This window comes from Sapajus apella, unplaced genomic scaffold (assembly GCF_009761245.1).
Source record: "Sapajus apella isolate SASKATOON/1434 unplaced genomic scaffold, GSC_monkey_1.0 scaffold226, whole genome shotgun sequence".
Classification (NCBI taxonomy): Eukaryota; Metazoa; Chordata; class Mammalia; order Primates; family Cebidae; genus Sapajus; species Sapajus apella.
The window spans coordinates 39,309-55,668 of NW_022437166.1; the positions used below are offsets into that span (position 1 = coordinate 39,309).

The window sequence follows — 16,360 nt, forward strand, 5'->3', positions numbered from 1 at the left end:
GCGCGATCTCGGCTCACCGCAACCTCCGCCTCCTGGGTTCAGGCAATTCTCCTGCCTCAGCCTCCTGAGTAGCTGGGATTACAGGCACGCGCCACCATGCCCAGCTAATTTTTTGTAGTTTTAGTAGAGACGGGGTTTCACCATGTTGACCAGGATGGTCTCGATCTCTTGACCTCGTGATCCACCCGCCTCGGCCTCCCAAAGTGCTGGGATTACAGGCTTGAGCCACCGCGCCCGGCCTTCTTTTTTTTTTTTTTTTTGAGACAGTTTCACTCTTGTTACCCAGGCTGGAGTGTAATGGCCCTATCTCCATTCACTGCATCCTATGCCTCCTTGGATGAAGCGATTTTCCTGCCTCAGCCTCCTCAGTAGCTGAGATTACAGGCGTGTACCACCACATCAGGCCGATTTTTGGGTTTTTAGTAGAGCTAGGGTTTCATCATGTTGGCCAGGCTAATCTCGACCTCGTGCCTCAGGTGATCCACTTGCCTCGGCCTCCCAAAGTGTTAGGATTACAGGTGTGAGTCACCTCGCCAAGCAACACAGTAGCATTTTTATAACGCATGAATCTTTTGACCAATAAATATGTATTTATTTTTTAATGTGGTATAGGTACACAGGGAGTACTATTCAGCCTTACAAAGGGGTACATCCCATCATTTGAAACAATATAAATTTAGAAGACATTATGCTAGGTGGAATAAGCCTGACATGGAAGGATAAATACTGGATGACCTTATTTACTTTCTGCATTTGAAACTTTGTACCCTTCAGTCAAAAACTGTAATTTCTTCCCACTACATCAAGTGTTTGGTAACCATTATTTCACCTTCTGCTTTTTTGGGCTAAACTTTATTAGATTCTATATATAAATAAGGTCATCCAGTATTTATCCTTCCATGTCAGGCTTATTCCACCTAGCATAATGTCTTCTAAATTTATAGTTTCAAATGATGGGATGTACCCCTTTGTAAGGCTGAATAGTACTGTACTTCAAAAGATGTCATGAATATATCTTTTTCATATATTTCACATGCCTTGCTCTTTCAACGATGTAACATTTTTTTTTTTTTTTTTTTTTTTTTTGAGAGGGAGTTTCCCTCTGTCACCCAGACTGGAGCGCAGTGGCATGCATGATCTCCTCTTACTGCAACCTCTGCTTCCCAGATTCAAGCGATTCTCCTGCCTCAGCCTCCTGAGTGGTTGGGATTACAGGTGCCCACTATCATGCCCGGCTCATTTTTTAAATTTTAGTAAACGGGGTTTCACCATGTTGGCCAGGCTGCACTCAAACTCCTGACTTCGGGTGATCCACCTACCTCCACCTCCCAAAGTGCTGGGATTACAGGCATGAACTGCCACTCCCAGCCATAAGTAAGCTTTTAATATAATGAATAGTCTAAACCCACACTCAAGAATAAAATGTTTATTGTTAACGTTCAAAATAATACCATAGGCCAGATGCAGTGGCGCATGCCTGAAATCCCGGCACTTTGGGAGGCCGAGGCGGGCAGATCACCTGAGGTTAGAAGTTCGAGAGCAGCCTGGCCAACATGGCGAAACCCCATCTCTACCTAAAAAATTACAAAAATTAGCCGGGTGTGGTGGCCTGCACCTGTAATCCCAGCTACTCGGGAGACTGAGACAGAATTGCTTGAACCTGGGAGGTGCAGTTTGCAGTGAGCCGAGATCACGCCACTGCACTCCAGCCTAAGTGACAGAGTGAGACTCCCTCTCAAAAGAAAAAAGTTTCTTCAGTGACTAAAATAGATTGGAATTACTGATCAGTAACTTACAATGTGGTTTCAAATGTTACTTAATGAATATCTGAAGTTTCTTTTAAACTCATTTTAACAAATTACTATTTTTTTTCCCACTTCTATTAGAAAAAACTACTAAAATTTTTGTTATTACAAACCTATAAATTTTTTTATATCTAAATATAGTGGTAATCTTAAAAGATCTGTATACTTAGGATTAAAAAAAGCCTATTCTCCATTCAAACTTATAAATAACTGCTTTTCAGTAAACCCAGTGGGGCAATTGTGACTCACAATTATAAGCTATTAAAATATTAGTACTATCCCCTAGATGACACCTTTAGATATCTGCATGTTTAAGTTGTTTAGCTTGTAATAATTCAAAAATAATTTTTTATAAACTGTAAAAAACTAAAAATATAATTGTCAGAGGCGGTGGCTCATGCCTGTAATCCCAGCATTTGGGGAGGCTGAGGCAGGTGAATTACAAGGTCAGGATATCGAGACCATCCTGGCAAACACGGTGAATCCTCGTCTCTACTAAAAATACAAAAAATGAGCTGGTGTGTGGTGACACATGCCTATAATCCCAGCTACTCGGGAGTCTGAGTCAGGAGAATCGCTTGAACCTGGAAAGTGGAGGTTGCAGTGAGCCAAGATGGCACCTCTGCACTGCAGCCTGGGAGAGAGTGAGATTCCATTGCGAGAAACAAACAGCAAAACTAAAAATATGAAAAATTTGTCTTAGTTTTGAAATAATGTCATTATTTATAGTTGAAATAACACTAAATTTTAGAGGCTGTGGCTTTAGAAACAAGAAATGTTATGGTTGACTCTGCTTTACTTCCTGCCTTATTTCACACAAACACAGCAGCACAAAAAGGCCAGAAATGCAACACGTTGATTGCAAATACACCAGTACCCTTCTAGGGAGAACATATGTGTGACCATTTACTTGAAATTCATGACATCTTTTGAAGTACAGACTTCTATATGGCAAGTAATAAAGAAAAATTTTACACAGCAATAGAATAAGAAATTTACTGTAAAATTACCTTCTAACCCATTATTTCCTTTTTCAGTAGCATGGTTGTGATGGAATGAGCATTTGCAGCAGTGTGGTCTTAACCTACACTCTCTGTTTCACCATTTTTTAGCTATAGCCGTTAAGTCTTTTATAATTTTATTAGAAAAAAATGCTTTTTATAATTCAGACATTCAGCATGATTTCACAGCCTCACATATTCAGATATGTCTCATTCTAAAAAAATGTAATTGGCTGGGCACAGTGGCTGACACCTGTAATTCCAGCGCTTTGGGAGGCAGAGGCGGGTGGATCATGGCATCATGTGAGGTCACGAACTCCAGACCCGCCTGGCCAACATGGCAAAACCCTGTCTCTACTAAAATAGAAAAATTAGCCGGGGATGATAGCACATACCTATAATCCCAGCTACTTGGGAGGCCGAGACAGAATTGATATAACTTTGGAGTCAACAGAAATAAACATGATTTTTTTTTTTTTTTTTTTTTTGAGATGGAATCTCGCTGTCACCCAGGTTGGAATGCAGTGGTGAGATCTTGGCTCACCGCAACCTCTGCCTCCCAGGTTTAGGCGATTCTCGTGCCTCAGCCTCCCGAGTAGCTGGCATTACAGGCATGTGCCACCACATCTGGCTAATTTTGTATTCTTAGTAGAGATGGGGTTTCACCATGTTGATCAGGCTGGTCTCTTACTCCTGACCATCCACCTCTGCCTCCCCAAGTGCTGGGATTACAGTCATGAGCCACCGCGGCCAGCTTTAGTCCCTTCTTATCTAATAAATGGTACTGAAATTACTGGTTATATGGAGAAGAAAACTGGACCTCTGCCTCTTGTTGTATAAACATAATTCACCGGACATGCTATTCCAGCTACTCAAGACGCTGAGGCAAAAGAATTTTTTGCCTCCCGGGAGATGGAGGTTGCACAGTGAGCCTAGATCACTCCACCGAACTCCAGCCTGGGAGACACAGCAAGACTGTCTCAAGACCAAAACAAAACAAAACATATAACTCGAGGTAGATGAAAGACTTAAAACTACCTTGACTTATATTTTTATTTCTGTTGTCTCTATCAAAAATAAACTGGTTGTATAAATGTACCTTTATTTCAGAGTTCTCTCTTCCATTTCATTGGTCTATATGTATATTTTGTACCAGAATTCAAGTAATAGGAAGTCTCTAGGTTTATGCTTTTTCCCTAAAGTTAACTTGGCTCTTGTATTCTTCAAAGTCAATTTTAGAATAGCATATTTTCTAATTCTATTTTTAAAAAGTCATTGATAGCTTGATAGAAAAGAACTTAATCTGTAGATTGCTTTAGGTAGAATGGACATTCTAATTATATTGATTCTTCAAATTTATGAGCATAAAATGCCTTTTATTTGTCTCTGATTCCTTTCAGCAGTGTTTTTATTTTTTTTTTTTTGAGATGGAGTTTCACTCATGTTACCCAGGCTGGAGTGCAATGGCACGATCTCGGCTCACCGCAACCTCCGCCTCCTGGGTTCAGGCAATTCTCCTGCCTCAGCCTCCTGAGTAGCTGGGATTACAGGCATGCACCACCATGCCCAGCTAATTTTTTGTATTTTTAGTAGAGACGGGGTTTCACCATGTTGACCAGGATGGTCTCGATCTCTTGACCTCGTGATCCACCCGCCTCGGCCTCCCAAAGTGCTGGGATTACAGGTTTGAGCCACCGCGCCCGGCCTCAGCAGTGTTTTATAGTTCTCATTGTAGAGGTATTTTATCTCGATTTAGTGTATTGCCTAGGTATATTGTTTTTTGTTTTTAGCTATTGTAAGTAACACTGTGTTCTCAATTTTCTGCTTGAATGGTATTCGTGCACAGAAATGCTACTTATTTGTGTATATTAGTTACTCCAGAGGCTGAGGCAGGAGAATCACTTGAACCCAGGAGGCAAAGGTTGCAGTGAGGCAAGATTGTGACATTGCACTCGAGTGTGAGTAGCAGAGTGAGACTCCATCTCAAAAAAAAAAAAAAAAAAAAGAAGAAGGGCAGGGCACAATGGCTTACACCTGGGAGGCTTAGGTGGGCAGATCACCTGAGGTTAGGAGTTCACTACCAGCTTGGCCAACATGATGAAACCCTGTCTCTACTAAAAAATACATAAAATTAGCCGGATGTTCTAGCAGACACCTATAATCGCACTTACTCCGGAGGCTGAGGCAGGAGAATCACTTGAACCCAGGAGACAGAGGTTGCAGTGAGCCGAGATCAAGTCATTGCACTCCAGTCTGGGCAACAAGAGCAAAACTGTCTCAAAGCAAAACAAACAAACAAAAAAACTCATCTACAATAACTATAGTAATTATACATTGAAATAAATTTAACCAAAAAGTGGAAACACCTGTGCATTATAATCTAAACAATATTTAAGTACAAAATTAATACATAAATGGAAAAATATTACCTTTAAATGAATTGGCATCACTAGTGTTAAATATCTGTATTAAAGAAAATCTACAAATATATGCAACCTCTACAAAAATACCAGTGACGTACTTTAAATTGTAAAACATACATCAAAAATTTATGTGGTACCACAGAAGACCATTAGTAGCCGAAGCAATAAAGATTAAAAAAAAAAAAAGGTGAAGGTATCACCCTACCTGACCTTAAAATATACTAAAAAGTTATATTAGCTAAAACAGTATGGTAATTGAGGAAAAACGAACACTCCAATGGATCAGGGGGAAAAAAAAAAGACCAGAAACGGCTGACTTGAAGTTACAATCTAACTTAAGCAGAAATATTTATGGCTTATTATGGAGCATCAGTTACACAGCAAGCACCGCTATGCTTTTTTTTTTCTTTTGAGACAGTCTCGCTCTGTCCCCCAAGCTGTACTTGTTGCACAATCTCGGCTCACTGCAACCTCTGCCTCCTGGGTTTAAGTGATTCTCTTGCCTCAGCCTCCTGAGTAGCTGGGATTACAGGCACATGTGACCAGGCCCAGCTAATTTTCATATTTTTAGTAGAGACAGTTTCACCATATTGGGGGTCAGACTGGTCTTGAACTCTTGACCTTATGATCTGCCCTGGGCCTCCCAAAGTGCTGGGATTACAAGTGTAAGCCACCACACCAGCCTTAATTTTTGTTTTTAGTAGAAATGGGGTTTTGTTTGCCAGGCTGGTCTTGAACTCCTGGCCTGAGGTAAACTGCCCACCTTGGCCTCCAAAGTGATGGGATTACAAGTGGGAGCCACCGTGCCTGGACTCAGCCATGTTTCTTTGATACATTTATATATAAAGACATTCTCATGACTTATGAAGCTTTCCTAGAACTTACTTGACAAAAAGAAAAAGACTCAATAAATAAGTAAATTGACTTATGTTTTCTACAGAAAGAGGACAATAACTAAAGAAAGAAAAGTAGGCTTACAAAAACATCTACAACTAAAAGAACAAAATGGAATATTGTAAATAAAACACACTAATTATGGAATTACATCTTAAAATTTTGTGTGCATTCCTAAATTTTATTAACATTCTTATAATCAAAGACCAGCTCACGTAATGGATACTTCATAAACTATAAAACAAATAACAAACAAGAAAATTATAAATCTAGCATGAGTACCAGGCAAAGAAAAACAGACTTTGTATGGAGAGATTCTGAACCATAAGCCATAAGGTTTTACAGTACTGAATACAAAACTGAGAGCATAAACTTGCTTTCAGCATTTTTTAGGTTATTATCTAGAAATTAATCACCTTATTAAAATGGTATGTTTTATTCCAATAGTGTTTTCTTCTGAAAATAGGTACAAACTCATATTCATACAAGCACACATACTCCATAATTTTGATTTTCTTTCCTAAGGTTTATCTTTGGAGTAATGTATGTGTGTTGTTTTTTGTTTTGATACGGAGTTTCATGCTTGTTGTCCAGACTGGAGTGCAAGACACAATCTCAGCTCACTGTAACCTCTGCCTCCAAGGTTCAAGCCATTCTCCTCCTGTGTAGCTGAGATTATATATGCACCATAATGCCTGGCTGTATTTTGTATTTTTAGTATAGATGGGGTTTCTCCATGTTGGTGTTGATCAGGCTGGTCTCTAAATCCTGACCTCAGGTGATCTGCCTGCCTCGTCCTCCCAAAGTGCTGGAATTACAGGCATGAGCCACCATGCCCGGCTAACTTTGTATAAATCAAAATTAAAAGTCTGTGTTTGCAGGCAGAGGCCACATGTGCAAATAAAAATACGTACTATGACTCACAAATGTACAGATTTTATTAATACTTCTAAATAATACTATAACCAAAGAAATTACCCTGTAGTCAGTCAATACTATTTATTCATTTTGAGACAAAGTCTCACTCTGTTAACCAGGTTGGAGTGCAGTGGCACGATCTCAGCTCACTGCAACCTCCACCTCCCAGTTTCAAATGATTCTCCTGCCTCGGCCTCCAGAGTAAATGGGATTACAGAAGTCCTCCACCACCACGCCCAACTAACTTTTGGTATCTTTGGCAGAGACAGGGTTTCACCACATTGGCAAGGCTGGTCTGGAACTCCTGACCTCGTGATCCACCCGCCTCAGCCTCCTAAAGTGCTGAGATTACAGGGGTGTGCCACGGTGTCCAGCCCAATAATTTTTGTATTTTTAGTACAAATGGGAGTTTTGACATGTTGGCCACACTGGTCTCAAATTTCTGACCTCAGGTGATCCACCCACCTCGGGCTCCCAAAGTGCAAGGAGTACCGTCATAAGCCACCACGCCAAGCCATCAGTAACAATTGTACATTTTAAAATAACAAAAAGTGTAAAACTAAATTTTCTGTAATACAAATAAATGCTAGAGGTGATAGATACCTAAGTTACCATCAGGTGATTATTAGATATTGTATGCATGTATCAAAATATGCCATATGTGGCTTAAATATATACACATACTATGCACCCCCAAAATTAAGTAAATTTAAATGACAAAGAACAATAAAAATTTAACCTTCAGGAACAACATTCTTTAACTTTTTTGCAGTTTAAAGCCATTGGCAAAAAAAGATTACTAGAGATGGTACTTTATTATGTCAAGAAATATATTGTTATAATCTTTTACCTACACTCTTAAGGTGGAATGGGTTAAGGTCAGTGGCAAAATACTACTTCATTGAGTGCACAATAGTATTTAACATGTTAAAAATGTTAAATTCAAAAATTAAGTCTACACATAACTTCAAGGTTTTTAAATTTAGTGGATTTTATCACATAGAAGTACAATTAGTAAAATAATATACTATTAATTTTGCCGGGCACGGTGGCTCATGCCTGTAATTCCAGCACTTTGGGAGGCCGAGGCAGGTGGATCACGAGGTCAAGAGATTGAGACCATCCTGGTCAACAAACCCCGTCTCTACTAAAAATACAAAAAATTAACTGGGCATGGTGGCGTGTGCCTGTAATCCCAGCTACACAGGAGGCTGAGGCAGGAGAATTGCCTGAATCCAGGAGGCGGAAATTACGGTGAGCCGAGATCACGCCATTGCACTCCAGCCTGGGTAACAAGAGCGAAACTCCATCTCAAAAAAAAAAAAAAAAAAAAAAGTATATATATGTATATGTATATACATATATATACTATTAATTTTAACTAAAAAATGTTTTTCTCACAATGAAGAATATTAAACTGAACAGCTACCTCAGCCATCACTAAACATTGTAAGTTAACCACAAAGAGCATCCCTACTTAGATTTGCATCATGCATCTTACATTTTAATGTCTTTATTATTTAATAGAAAAAGTAATAAATAATGCTCACCTAATAAAAAAGAATCTCTCATATTTTTCATGCAGGAACAATTCACCACGTTTTCACATGTGAATACAATAGGAATAAAGATACAGTCATCAATTTAAAGTTGAATTACATCCTCATTCATGTACCCAAAAAAATCTTTTTTCAAGAAGTATACTTTGGCTCGACACAGCAGCACACATCTCTGTCATCCTAACACTTTTGGAGGCTGAATCACCTGAAGTCAGGAGTTCCAGACCAACTTGGCTTAATGGTGAGACTCCATCTCTATTAAAAATACAAAAGTTAGCCAGGCATAGTGGCTCATGTCTGTAATCTCAGCTACTTGGGGGTCTGAGGCAGGAGATTCACTTGAACCTGGGAGGCGGAGGCTGCACTCCAACCTAGGTGACCAAGCAAGATTCTGTCTTTAAAAAAGTATATTTTGAATGTAATTATAGCTCTCCAAAATATCTTATACCCTTTTAAAGTTACATAAAAAATATTTATGTATCAACTTCAACTTTAAATTATGTTCTAAACTCAGTACTCTGATTTAGTGTAGTGTCGGAAGTCAGTTCCTTAGATATTTGTACTCCTAATATTTACATAATTTTCAAATAACTCATTTTTTATATCACATCTGCAAAAATATATTTTAGTATGAACTCTCTGGTGTTTCCTAAGTTGTAGTCTGTGTTTTAAGAAGTTTTTCAAAATTTATTACATTTGCAGAGATTTCTTCAATATAAATTCCCTGATGTTGAACAAAGTTTGAGTGAAGTTTGTACAAAATGTGTACAATAAGATCTGTCATATAAGTAATAGTAATACAACACTCTCTCTCTCCTCTCTCTCTCTCTCTCTCTCTCTCTATATATATATATATATAGTTTTTTTTTCAGATCAAGTCTCACTCTTTCACCCAGGCTGGAGTTCAGTGGCACAATCTCAGCTCACTGCAACCCCTGCCTCACAGGTTCAAGCAATTCTCCTGTCACAAGCTCTCAAATAGCTGGGATTAGTCGTGTGCCACCACGCCCACCTAATTTTTGTATTTTGGGTAGAAACAGGGTTTCACCATGTTGGCCAAGTTGATCTCGAACTTCCAACCTCAAGTGATCCAACCGCCCGGGACTCCAAAGTGTTGAAATTACAGATGTGAGCCACTACACCCAGCTCGTATTTTAATGTTTGTCTTCAAAATAAATACTCTTCTTCACTTTAAAGGCTTGCAGTTTCTGAAAAATCTTTTGACAACGATTTTTCTTTTTTGACATGGAATCTTGCTCTGTCGCTCAGGGAGAGTGCAGTGGCGTGATCTTGGCTTACCGCAACCTCTTCCTCCTGGGTTTAAGTGATTCTCTTCCCTCAGCCTCACAAGTAGCTGGAACTATAGGCATGTACCACCAAACCCAGCTAATTTTTTTGTACTTTTCGTAGAGATGGGGTTTCATCATGTTGGCCAGGCTGGTCTCAAACTCTTGACCTCAGGTGATCCACCTGCCTCAGCATCCGAGAATGCTGGGAGTATAGGCATGGGCCACTGTGCCCAGCCAAAGCCATAGTTTTGTCAGCATCAGTTAAAAGTTTTGCCATATTCTTCACACTTGTAGATTTTCTCCAGTACAAAGTATTTTACCTACAATCAAGTATGACAACCATTTATCTTTGTAATATTCTTTCCCATTTTTAGGATTTTGCACCAGCATTATTTCTTTTACATTTAGAAAAGTTGAGGTGTTGTCAATTGCATTGTTACATCTTCAGGTTTGTACAGTTCCTCTCCAGTAGGAATTATGTCTGCTAAGAATTAAGGACTTGTTAAAGGCTTTGCCACATTATTCACACTTCTGGGTTTCTCTCCAGCATAAATTATCTTATGTGTTGTGAGTTCACGATCGGTTAAAAGCTTTGCCACATTCTTTATAAGATTTTTCTGCAGCATGAATTTTCTTATGTGTAGTAAGGTTTGAACATTGGTTAAAAGCTTTGCCACATTCTTTACATTTATAGGGTTTCTCTCCAGTATGAATTACCTTATGTTTGGTGAACGTTGAAGACCAGTTAAATGCTTTGCCACATTCTTCACATTTGTAGGGTTTTTCTCCAGTATGAATTCTCTTATGTTCCATAAGGTTTGAAAACCAGTTGAAGGCTTTGCCACATTCTTCACATTTGTAGTGTTTCTCTCCAGCATGAATTGCCTTATGTGTAGTAAGGGTTGAGAACTTATTAAAGGCTTTGCCACAATCTTCACATTTGTAGGGTTTCTCTCCAGTATGAATTGCCTTATGTTTAGTGAGAGTTGAGGACCATTTAAAGGCTTTGCCACATTCTACACATTTGTAGGGTTTCTCTCTAGTATGAACTATCGTATGTTGAGTAAGGTTTGAGTATTGGTAAAAACCTTTGCCACATTGTTCACACTTGTAAGGTTTTTCTCCAGCATGAATTATCTTATGTCTAGCAAGGGTTGAGGATTGGTTAAAAGCTTTGCCACATTCTTTACATTTGTAGGGTTTCTCTCCAGTATGAATTTTCTTATGTGTAGTAAGGTGTGATGATAGGTTAAAAGCTTTGCCACATTCTTCACATTTGTAGGGTTTCTCTCCAGTATGAATTGTCTTATGTGCAGTAAGGGCTGAGAGTTGCTTAAATGCTTTGCCACATTCTTCACATTTGTAGGGTTTCTCCCCAGTATGAATTATCTGATGTGTAGTAAGTTGTGAGAACTGGCTAAAGGCTTTGCCACATTCTTCACATTTGTAGGGTTTCTCTCCCGTATGAATTCTCTTATGTGTGGTAAGGTGTGAGGATGTGTTAAAGGCTTTGCCACATTCTTCACATTTGTATGGTTTCTCTCCAGTATGAATTCTCTTATGTTGAGTAAGGGTTGAGGACACATTAAAGGCTTTGCCACACTCTTCACATTTGTAAGGTTTCTCCCCCGTGTGAATTCTCTTATGTTGAGTAAGGGTTGAGGATACATTAAAGGCTTTGCCACATTCTTCACATTTATAAGGTTTATCTCCAGTATGAATTCTCTTATGTTTAGTAAGGTTGGAGGATTGGTTAAAAGCTTTGCCACAATGTTCACATATGAAGGGTTTCTCTCCAGCATGAATTTTCTTATGTCTAGTAAGAGTTGACAATTGGTTAAAAGCTTTGCCGCACTCTTTACATTTGTAGGCATTCTCTGCAGTATGAATTATCGTACGTGTATTAAGGTGTGAGGATACGTTAAAAGTCTTGCCACATTCTTCAGTTGTGTAGGATTTCTCTCCAGTATGAATTATCTTATGTGTGTTAAGGTGTGAGGACTTGTTAAAATCTTTGCCACGTTCTTTACATTTGTAGTGTTTCTGTCCTGTATGAATTCTTTTATGTTGAGAAAGGGTTGAGGATACACTACAGGCCTTGCCACATTCTTCAAGTTTGTAGGAATTCACAGTAGTGTGAATTTTTTCATGTTGAGTTAGGTGTGAAAGAATGCAAAATGATTTGCCACACTGTTCACACTTGAAAGGATTCTTTTCCGTCTTATGTCTATTTGAATTTGAAAACGTATGAAAGTCTTTCACATATTTATCACATTGAAATATTTTGCTCTGGGTAGTTGTCAAACACTGTCCGTTAAAACTTCCTTTGGACACCTTATACTCATCCACGCCTTTATGCCCTTTTTTTAACTGTAAATTGTGATATCCAGATTTTTCATATTTTCTCAGTATTATTGTTTGGAAAGAATCTTTTACACTCTCCGCTAGCCAAAGGTCTTGGGCAAAATAGGAACACATTCCTGAAAGAAATAAAAATAACAACTGAATCCACATACTACAGTCAGATACATATTCTTTACAAGTCTGATCTATAAAATTATACAAACTACATAAACACGATTGCATAACAAGTCTGGGTGTGGTAGCTCATGCTTGTAATCCCAGCACTTTGAGAGGCTGAGGTGGGCAGATCACGTGAGGTCAGGAGTTTGAGACCAGTCTGGCCAACATGGTGAAACTCATCTTTAAAAAAAAAAAACAAAAAAAAAAAAAAAAAAAAGCCAGGTGTGGTAATGTGCACCTGTAATACCAGCTACTCAGGAGGCTGCGGCAAGAGAATTGCTTGAATATAGGAGGCAGAAGTTGCAGTGAGCTGCGATCAAAGAACTTCACTCCAGCCTGGACAACAGAGCAAGACCTTGTCTCAAAAAAAAAAAAAAAAATTGCATAGGAAAATACCAAAGGTCCTAATTTCTTTACAGACATATAAATGTCAGAAAAATATACAGACCAAAATACATTTGTGAAAAATTTATAAATGAATTAAGTGTGTACAATGCCCCAGAAAGTGAGCACAATGCAAAGAGCCACAAAGAATAAAAAGAAAAGTCTGTTATGTTTAAGCAACACAGCTCTTCCATCTCCCCACCAATATAACATAGTGCCTTTAGAGGTCAATAGCCGGCCGGGCGTGGTGGCTCATGCTTGTAATCCTAGCACTTTGGAAGCCAAGGCAGGCAGATCACCTGAGGTTGGTAGTTCAAGACCAGCCTGACCAACATGGTGAAACCTCATCTTTACAAAAAAAAAGAAGAAGTCAATAGCCGACTGGGCATGGTGGCACATGCATGTAATCCCATAACTAAGGGAGACCAAGGCAGGCAAATGACTTGAGGTCAGGTGTTCACAACCAGACTGGCCAACATGGCAAAACTTCATCTCTACTGAAATTACAAAAATTAGCTTGGCATTGTGTTGGGTGCCTGTAATCCCAGCTACTCAGGAGGCTGAGGCAGGATAATAGCTCAATCCCAGGAGGCAGGGGTTGCAGTAAGCCGGGATCTCGCCACTGCACTTCAGCCGGCGCGACAGAGCAAGGCTCTGTCTCAAAAAAAAAAAAAAAAAAAAAAAAAGAAGAAGTGAATAGCCAAGCCTGTTTTTGATTTTTAAAGACAAGTAGAACACTGGCACATACATCTTTTTTTTTTTTTTTTTTTCATTTCTAGACACTGTCTAGGCTTTCTAGACACTGGATTCTGTCTCTCATATCATAAAGTGCTGAAAGAAATGTTAGTATACTTTGGAATGACAATTTGAATCTGCTGAATCCAAAGCTAAATGCTACAGCAGCAGAGAGAGGGTAGTATCACAAACAGGGAACCCGTTTAGCAAGTGGTGACTGATTATTAAGAAACATGAATAAACCTTTTTTAACTAAAAAATAAATACAAAATTTCAGACAAGATACATATTAAGAACATGTTTAGGAGACTCTCAGAATCTCTAGCTGAGAAAATTTTTTCTGACTATGCCAGGACACAGCTACATTATAAAAATTGTGACAGGTAGCTGTTTTAGATACCTATGTCTCAATTAAAGATTACAATGTATATAAAATAGGACAATATAGTCCCCTCAAGAATGTTAAAGTTTTCAGAAAGAAACTGAAAAAGTACACATTAATTTTAAAAATTGATTGAAAATAAATAATATTGAATAAGTAAAATAGAAAAACATACAACTATCAAAACTCAGAAAAATGATGGTAAGAACAAAAATATTAAAAATATCAAAAAAAAGAAAATTACAGGGGTAAAAAACACAAAAAGAAATTATAAAAGCTGGGCGTGGTGGCTCACGCCTGTAATCCTAGCACTTTATTTGGAAGGTTGAGGTGGGTGGATCACCTGAGGTCAGGAGTTCAAAACCAGTCTGGCCAACATGGTGAAACCCCATCTTTAAAAAAAAAAAAAAGAAATTACAACTGAAAAATCCTAAAATAGGTTGTAAAAATAAAGAAGCTCAAGAAAGAAACTATGATACACAAAGATGCTTATAAGAAACACAGACCATTCATGTTGGTGATAGTTTTCTGAGGAGCAAAATAAAAAGAAACACAGAGTTTGTTTTGTTTTTGAGTCAGAGTCTTGCTCTGTCGACCAGGTTGGAGTGCAGTGGCGTGATCTCCATTTACTGTAACGTCCGCCTCCTGGGCTCAAGTGAGTCCCCTGCCTCAGCCTTCCAAGCAGCTGGGATTACAGGCACCCATCACCACACCCAGCTAATTTTTGTATTTTTAGTAGAGATGTAGTTTCACCAACTTGGCCAGGCTGGTCTTGAACTTGACTTTGTGATCCACCTGCCTCAGCCTCCCAAAGTGCTGAGATTACAGGCATGAGCCATCACACCAAGCAAGAAACACAAATTAAGCATAATTTCAAAAGTGACACAAGACAATCTCGGGAGCTGCAAGGTAAAAGCGATGTATCATTTACAAACATAGTTTTAGGGCCGGGCGCAGTGGCTCAAGCCTGTAATTCCAGCACTTTGGGAGGCCAAGGCGGGTGGATCACGAGGTCAAGAGATCGAGACCATCCTGGTTAACATGGTGAAACCTCGTCTCTACTAAAAATACAAAACATTACCTGGGCATGGTGGCACGTGCCTGTAATCCCAGTGACTCAGGAGGCTGGGGCAGGAGAATTGCCTGAACCCAGGAGGCGGAGGTTGCGGTGAGCCGAGATGGCGCCATTGCACTACAGCCTGGGTAACAAGAGCGAAACTCCGTCCCCCCAAAAAACAAAAACAAAAACAAACAAAAAAAAAACATAGTCTTATGAGATAACCAGTGAATTGATATCTAAAATTTTGCAGGCCAGAAGAAAACGGTGTGATATAGTCAAACTCCTCGAAACAAAAGCTATCAAGTGAGAATAATACCATCAGGAAATCTGTCCTGCCAAATAGGAAGAAAAAAGCATTTCTAAATAACCCAAATTCTGAGAAAGTACATTGGTATTGCATATGCGCTACATAAGATGCTGAAGGCGGTTTCTTTTACTGCAAATAACATGATTCAAGAAATGACAATCATACAAAAATTCATTGTCTGAGAGAGATATGCACATACACAAAAATAAACTTTCCTAGCATAATCATAATGATGTAGAAAACATTTTTAATTGTGTTCTAAAATTGAAGGAATTTTAGAGAATAAAGAAATTAAAAATCTGAGGTATAATTTTTGTATGCAACTGAAGTTCGTTTTTTACCAAATTAAAATATATTGTTATATGTTTTAGAGGTTTATGTAATCCCTAAGGTACCAGAAATTATGTATCTATATAGATACACAAAACAAAATAAGAAATAAGTAAAAGAGGCCAGGGGGCAGTGGCTCACGCCTGTAATCCCAGCACTTTGAGAGGCCGAGGCAGGGGGATCACCTGAGGTCAAGAGTTGGAGATCAGTCTGACCAATATGGTAAAACCTCGTGTCTACTAAAAATACAAAAATTAGCCAGGTGTGGTAGCTAGTCCCAACTACTCAGGAGGCTGAGACAGGAGAATTACTTGAACCTGGGAGGCGGAAGTTTCCGTGAGTTGAGATCACACCACAGCACTCCAGCCTGGGTGGCAGAATGAGACTCAGTCTCAAAAAATAGAAAGAAAGAGAGAAAATGAGGAACAAAGATACAAGAATCAAATAAAACAACTAATAAAATAACAGTAATTTGTTCTGTTTAAGAATATTATTTAGCCGGGCGCGGTGGCTCAAGCCTGTAATCCCAGCACTTTGGGAGGCCGAGGCGGGTGGATCACGAGGTCAAGAGATCGAGACCATCCTGGTCAACATGGTGAAACCCCGCCTCTACTAAAACTACAAAAAATCAGCTGGGCATGGTGGCGTGTGCCTGTAATCCCAGCTACTCAGGAGGCTGAGGCAGGAGAATTGCCTGAACCCAGGAGGCGGAGGTTGCGGTGAGCCGAGATTGCGCCATTGCACTCCAGC

At 39.1% G+C, this 16,360-nt stretch overlaps 1 protein-coding gene and 1 pseudogene across 1 annotated transcript in view; one reads left to right on the forward strand and one right to left on the reverse strand.

The window, feature by feature from the left end:
* Nucleotides 1-16,360, forward strand: part of LOC116544661 — a 383,530-nt pseudogene that overhangs the window by 16,215 nt on the left and 350,955 nt on the right.
* The window catches only part of LOC116544668 (zinc finger protein 724-like), a 133,887-nt gene continuing 127,582 nt past the window's right edge, over nt 10,056-16,360 (reverse strand). Inside the window, 2 exon segments of the mRNA XM_032271205.1 lie at nt 10,056-10,893; nt 10,978-12,369. Coding sequence (XP_032127096.1) covers nt 10,463-10,893; nt 10,978-12,369 — 1,823 coding nt within the window. The 3' untranslated portion in view covers nt 10,056-10,462.